This window comes from Merops nubicus, unplaced genomic scaffold, assembly GCF_000691845.1.
Source record: "Merops nubicus isolate BGI_N331 unplaced genomic scaffold, ASM69184v1 scaffold53940, whole genome shotgun sequence".
NCBI classification, from domain to species: Eukaryota; Metazoa; Chordata; class Aves; order Coraciiformes; family Meropidae; genus Merops; species Merops nubicus.
In genome coordinates this window covers 3,079-9,866 of record NW_008585927.1, presented here as the reverse complement: position 1 = coordinate 9,866, position 6,788 = coordinate 3,079, and the positions used below count along the sequence as shown (strand labels likewise).

Genomic DNA, 6,788 nt, shown 5'->3' with positions numbered 1-6,788 from the left:
GTCCCTACAAGTTCTGTCACACCAAAGGCCGTTCCAGTGCTTCTAAAATGGACAGTTCCCACCTCTAATTCTGCAGGGCCAGAAGAAGCACGCAAGCTCTAGTGTATTTTTGATGCAGTATCAATCTTCTTAAATTAACTGAAGTAGTATCTGTAGTGCAAATGCACTTATATCTCTCATGAAAGTATGTCTTGATAAACTTTTGTGGGAAAAATTATAAGATTTTTCTTAATTCAGTTATATAAACATATTTAACATCAAAACTGGATTCTTACTTCAATACTCAAGATGGTCAACAAAATGAAATACATCTGATTATAAACATACATTTTTATTCTTGCAGTACAGAAGAACACTCATTACATGATGATCTTTGATGCTTTTGTTATATTGACTTGTCTGGCCTCGTTGATCCTTTGCACACGATCCGTGGTTAAAGGAATTCAGCTCCAAAGGGTGGGTATAACTTTTTCCTTGGAAAGTCTTCAGGTCTGGTGTAACTCTGACAAACCTTTTTCTTTCCTCCTTTCCTAGGAATTTGTAAGCTTTTTCCTATATTATTATAAGAAAGAAATATCTTTCAGTGACCAAATGGAGTTTGTCAATGGATGGTACATCCTGATTATGGTTAGCGATGTCTTAACTATTGTTGGATCAACCCTAAAGATGGAGATACAAGCCAAGGTAAGCATTTTGCACTGTCAGGTGGAAGCAAAACTTTCTGTCCCAGCTAGGTTTAAATCTCTCAGAGAACTTTAGACCGTCTCTACTCGATTCTGAGTGGAATCAAATTTTAAAACTCTCTTCTCCTCTGGAGTTGTAACTGAGATGTATTGTTTCCAGTTGCGAGATTTAAAAACTCCCAACTATCACTAGATATTGTAGTTCTAATTACCTTTACTCCTTTGTGACTGCAGGGAATAAAACTCTGGAAGTTTAAGACTGTTGACTTCCTCTCTTCCACATTTGGGACGATTTCTCTTTGCTTATATGATGGATTTTTTTAAATTTAACATTTAACTTTCTGTTTCACATTTAACAAGTGTTTAACTAGCACAGAGACTCTCTTTAAACATCAGTTTGCTGCTTTCCCAGCTTCTGGCTTCACCTAACAGTCAGCCACAGTCAGGTTTGAGGCCTTCAATTTCTAAAACAAACTTGATACTGGAAAAGCTCAGATCTTTTAAAAACACGTTATGTGCAGCCAGAATCAGGGGAAAAAAATATTACCATCTGCTATCCTGAAGCACTAATATTCAGATAATGTTGATCTTCACCAAATCTGTAGCAGACATTGAAGTGTGACATTGCAACACAGAAAACTTTGAACAGTAGTAATGGGTCTGAAATCCATCTGGTGACAGCCTGAGTATCATAAACGCCCTGTACAAATTGCCCTATCTTAGGAACTATAAACTCCATTCTTAGGAGTAGAAAGAAGCTATGATGAAGTTGGCTAAGATAAGAGATAAATCCATCCTGCTTGGGGAGGAGTGAAGATGAGAACAAGGTTGGAGTAAGAATGCATTTGGGATTGCAATATCTTGTATATATACATCTTTTTAGATATGTTTCTATTCTAAGGGAGTATTTTACTAAAAGTCTTCCCTATGAGTACTTTTCACTTCAGTTTGCAAACCTTGTGGAATATAATAACATGTTCCATGTTACTGTGTAAAAGTTAATGGATGAATAACAAGTTCACAGTAAAGTAACTTAAATTTGTTTGGTTTTTGGTGTGTTTTTTTTTTTTCAACTTGTAAATGAATTATGTTAATATAAAAGATTAGCTAACTCTCAGAGGAATAAAAACAGAAAATAGTGAAAACTTCTTATGCAAGTAAGCTGTCATGATCCATTTCAGAGTTGAACTGCAGTTTAGGGAACAGGCTATATGCTAACTTGGATGAAAACAAGCCAGTATGTATAGGTGGAAAAAACCCAGTGAAATACCAATAAAATATAAATGAAGTTCTGGTTAAATTAATTAGAAGCTAATTAGTTTTCTCCTTGATAACTTTCAACACCTCATAGTTCCCAGCTACCTAACAAGATCCTCCTTAGTATTTTTCTGAACTTTGCTGACAAATCATGCTGTTTTTTAAAAACTGCTTTGCCTATGTACTGGATGAACCCTCTTTGCTCTCTGGTTCTGTGGTGATGTCTACACTGTCCACTGGGATGCAGTGGAGAGATTCCCAGGCTGCTCTGGGGAATCTGCCGATGCAGATTCCAGAAGCAGTTGCTGCAGGTCTGGAAGCACCATGACAATGTTTGAAGTGACACTGCAGGTCTTGGTGAGCCAGGTACAGAGGGGCTGTCTCTGCACTTCCAGTGCAGCTGCGCTCTTGGCCTTGCCAATGAAGCTTCTCTTGTCAGAATCTACTTTACAAAGAGTAAGTGAGGGCGTATGAAATAAGTTACACTTGAAAGTGCCCTTGATCTTTGGTAGAACTTCTGCTTCCTAATGCGTATTGCCCCAAACGGATTTTTAATAAGAGAGACTGCCGAGGAAAAACATGTTTCTTAACAGATCTTTGTAGTAATGAGTCTCACAATTTAGAACCTGCCAGTTGTTATAATACTTGACTTTTTTCTTCTTTTCTTCTCTTTTTTCTAGAGTCTGACAAGTTATGATGTCTGCAGCATACTCCTGGGAACATCCACTATGCTTGTGTGGCTTGGAGTCATTCGCTACCTAGGTTTCTTTCAGAAGTATAATGTAAGGATCTGCTGGGATCTTCGTGCTGTTGGTATTTATTCTGTTTGTTGCTACAAGAGGACTTGAAGAAAGGCCTGGCTGAATTCTAACTGTTTGCATTGCTTTGTGCAGCTTCTCATCCTAACACTGAGAGCAGCATTACCCAACGTAATGAGGTTCTGCTGTTGTGCTGCTATGATCTACCTGGGCTATTGTTTCTGTGGATGGATTGTACTGGGACCATACCATGTGAAGGTAATATACTTAACGAAAAAAGACAACTTGGATAACAGAAAGAATTACAAACAAATGAGAGATGACTCTAGGTGGTCCTGCTCTGGCAGGGGGGTTGGACTAGATGATCTTTCGAGGTCCCTTCCAACCCCTATGATTCTATGACTACTGTTGTTTTTTTCCATGCCAAGTCTCCATGTCAGGGCTTCCCTGAATATAAAAATAGTACATCTTCAACATGATTCTGCTCTGTTTGAAGAGTCTGACTTCCATGACTCAATTAGACTTGAGTTATGAAAGCTCTGATTCAGAAGTGGAAGCTGACATGACTCCAAATCACATGTTGATATTTTGAAAAAAATATTTTCATCGTGCAGAACACCACGGTCAGACTAAATCTTTGAAGACTTCATCCTCTATCCCTTTTAAATGTGAAATTGGCTTATCTGAATTGAACGTGTATGTGTACAGGAGCTGATAAACTTTGCTCATTCCTCAAACGTTTTACTGTTTTCACCTTGTCATACCCTGGGTGTACAAAGAGATCCAAGGCAGCCAGTCATCAGCTGTGCATCTCCTGTGTGTTACCCAGTCTTTGGATCCAAATAAAGCAGCAGCGTATGGCCTTGTCTTCTTCCCTCCACTCTAGTTTCGCTCTCTGAATATGGTTTCCGAATGCCTCTTTTCATTGATCAATGGAGATGACATGTTTGCCACCTTTGCAAAAATGCAGCAGAAAAGTTACTTGGTTTGGTTATTCAGTAGGATCTACCTCTACTCCTTCATCAGTCTGTTCATCTATATGGTGCTGAGTCTTTTCATCGCCCTCATTACAGATACATATGAAACTGTCAAGGTAAGCACGGACTCCTAGTTTGGAATAAAAATGCAGAATTGGTGCTATCAAAACTCTCACCTCCCTCAATATTTTGACTTGCAGGGCATGCCAATTTAAAGAATAAATATAATGGATACTTTTGAGGGTGTAGAGTGATGATGAGAGGTTTTTAATTCCTCCCTACTTCATTTTTTTTTACAAACTTATCTGATGCCTGCTCCAGTGGAAGCTAAATATCTACTAAAAGCTGTAATTTCATATTGATCTCTGTGAGTCTTCTAATTTCAGATTTGAGCAATGTCTGAAAAGTGATCAGGGGAGGATTTGGGTTATAGCATGCTTTAGCCTTACTAAAGGTTTAACTAAATGTCAACTTTTTTAGCACTACCAGCAAGATGGCTTTCCAGAGACAGAACTTCAGAGATTTATATCACAGTGCAAAGACTTACCAAATTCTGGCAGGTACAGGTTAGAGGAGGAGAGTTCTGCATCTCTTTTCTGTTGTTGTAACAGTAAGTACCTATGTTAAAATTATACATTAAGGTATACAAAAAAGCAACACGCCACTAAATTTCCCTAGTATAATATTTATGAAGAGTACTTAATTTTTTGGGGGTGGAGGGAGAAAGAAAAAAAAAAAGGCACAGAAATCCCAAACCATTTCTGATGCTCTAGAATGGACCACTTGAACGAAGTATCTGCAGCAAGCAAACTCCTTAGGAGAGGAGAAAGAACTTTTTGAATGAAGAATTGTTTAATGTGAAAAATAGTACAGAAAGTCAGATAATATATACAGTAACTAGGGAACAGCTCGTGTATAATGTGCAAGCATTAATGTTTCCTGTACTCCCTGCAATACGCAGGACTTTAAGAACACATTCAGTGTCTTCTTAACTACTTTTTAATGACACCTTGTCCAGAAAAGTGTCCTAACTTAAATGGTAGCAGGCCTGAAACTTAGGGGGAAAATAGATCACCAAGGCTTTAAGACAGCATGCAGTTTAAGATACTATCACAGCACTTGCAAAAGCATTGCCTAACTTCCACTATGGAGAGCTTAGTGCCTTAGTTATTTGAAGTTTTGTTTCTTCAGGAGTACTGATTGCAGGATATGTGGTTTATATTTAACTTGGCTGGCAACAACTGTGAGTCTTGCCTACTGAAGGGTCCGTTGGTGGGGGAGCCTTAAAATATTTGCAGCTTGATTAAAAAGATCAAAGGCATTTGCGGCTCCTTGGTGTTTGGCTTTTTTTGGTGTGCTGTATTGTTATATGCCAGGTAGAATGTCTTTATGATGGGGAGGAGATAGGGACGTATTTAAAAGCAGGGAGGTGACAGAGCCTGTAGTGAGCCAGTCCAGAGTGGAGAGCTGCTGTTCTGACCGAGTGCCTTACCAGAGATGAAAGTGTGGGCTGGAGCAGAGCTGGGCATCTTGCTCCTGGGTAAAGGGCACAGGCATGTTAATGTTTCCTTTCCTGCACACGCCTCTCAGTTTAACCAGGCAAGAAACCCAGTGTGAGGTGGGACAGGGTGGAGATGTAATACTTTTCCTTCTGACTGTGAGGTGGGGATCAGGACTCTGGAAGAGCATTCAAAAAAGAAAACTTGGTTACTTTCAAGCAGCTTATCCTTGAGAAGTATTGGGCAGCCGGTAGCACCCTGGACTCAAACAGAGCTGTAGGCATTTAAGTGCCTTGTTTCAGAACCTTGTTTGCTAAACAGATTACCTACTCTTTAATGACTTTATCCTGTTGCCAAATGTCTTGATTCACATACGTGCCTCATACCATGCATGTTAGTGTTACAAAGTGTTGTTTGTTTTTTTTTTTATCTGGAAATAGCGTTGCATTCTCTAAAAGCTAGATGAGGGGCTGACTTTGAAGTTGTCTCTAGGTACTGGACATTGCTCCGTTAGCTCTGTACTGTGGTTTTCTGGTTTTACTTTGAAACAAATGATCTGTAGGAATAAATAAGTATCCTGAGCAGGATGTTGCATTATCAGTTCTATGGCTTCTGCTCCTTAAATAGTCATATGGTCCTACAGGACACAAAAGGCTTAAGTCTTTCACATATTCAAAATGTTACATGGTGGTTCATCACAGTTTCTTATCAGTGTGTGTCAGATTAGTATTTAAATAGTTCATATACATTTTTAAGGCTTTTTGTACAATGAAATTATTATTTTGATGCATGCACTTGACAACTTTTCTTCCCTTTCCTTTACAGACAGTAGTGAGCATATTTAATGGATTATGGAAGTGTATCATTGAGCCTTTAAAGCAGTGCACATTGCAAGAACTGGACAATGGAGCTGGTGGAAAACTTTATACCTTAAAGCCTGAATTTGCTTTTCCTGAAAAACAGTGTAAGCCTGTGGCAGAATCATATGATAAACTTACAGTCTTTCTGATTAGGCACTCTTACTGCTAGTTCAGGGGTTTTGGGGGTTTGTTTTTTTATTAGCTTTGTTGTATTTGTTTCCTTAGTCAAATTGTGCTAGAATGCAAAAGGCATTAAAAAGCTGTCTGCATTCAGAGACTTGGCTGGATTATAAAAGTAGACTAGAACTGCATTAACTTTCAACTATAATTAGAAATTGTGCTGGACAACTGCGACTTTGAACACCAACCTAGCCTTCAATATTGCAGGCATTGTCTAGCTACTGCTGATGTGTCACTGAATGAATGAAAGCTCACTCTAGAGCCCTCAGCACTTCTTTGTTTATCTGCACTCATAGTAAGAATAAACTAAAGCAATGATATTTGTTTTGTTTCTGGAAACATTACAGTGCACAAGCCATTCAAATATGGCTGAGAGCATAAACTAAGTTTTTCTATAAGCATAAGTACCACTTGATATAAGTGGCAGTCTCAGAGAGGCCAAGGATATGCCAGGCCAGAACTGAAGTTTGAGGGGTGAGTTCAGTGGAGAAATGTAGATGTTCTCCTATATCCACTGCTGGGTAGGATCACTTAACTGTCTTCAGCTTTGCAGTTGCTTAACTTGCATTTTAAA

The 6,788-nt window shown here is 38.7% G+C and overlaps 1 protein-coding gene across 1 annotated transcript in view; it reads left to right on the top strand.

Moving 5' to 3' along the window:
- Positions 1–6,031, top strand: part of MCOLN3 (mucolipin 3) — an 11,904-nt gene extending 5,873 nt beyond the window's left edge. Inside the window, exons 7-13 of the mRNA XM_008948466.1 lie at positions 344–456; positions 535–684; positions 2,621–2,722; positions 2,834–2,956; positions 3,585–3,791; positions 4,156–4,289; positions 6,004–6,031. Coding sequence (XP_008946714.1) covers positions 344–456; positions 535–684; positions 2,621–2,722; positions 2,834–2,956; positions 3,585–3,791; positions 4,156–4,289; positions 6,004–6,019 — 845 coding nt within the window. The 3' untranslated portion in view covers positions 6,020–6,031. The remainder of the gene's footprint in view (positions 1–343; positions 457–534; positions 685–2,620; positions 2,723–2,833; positions 2,957–3,584; positions 3,792–4,155; positions 4,290–6,003) is intronic.
- The last annotated feature ends 757 nt before the right edge of the window (positions 6,032–6,788 follow it).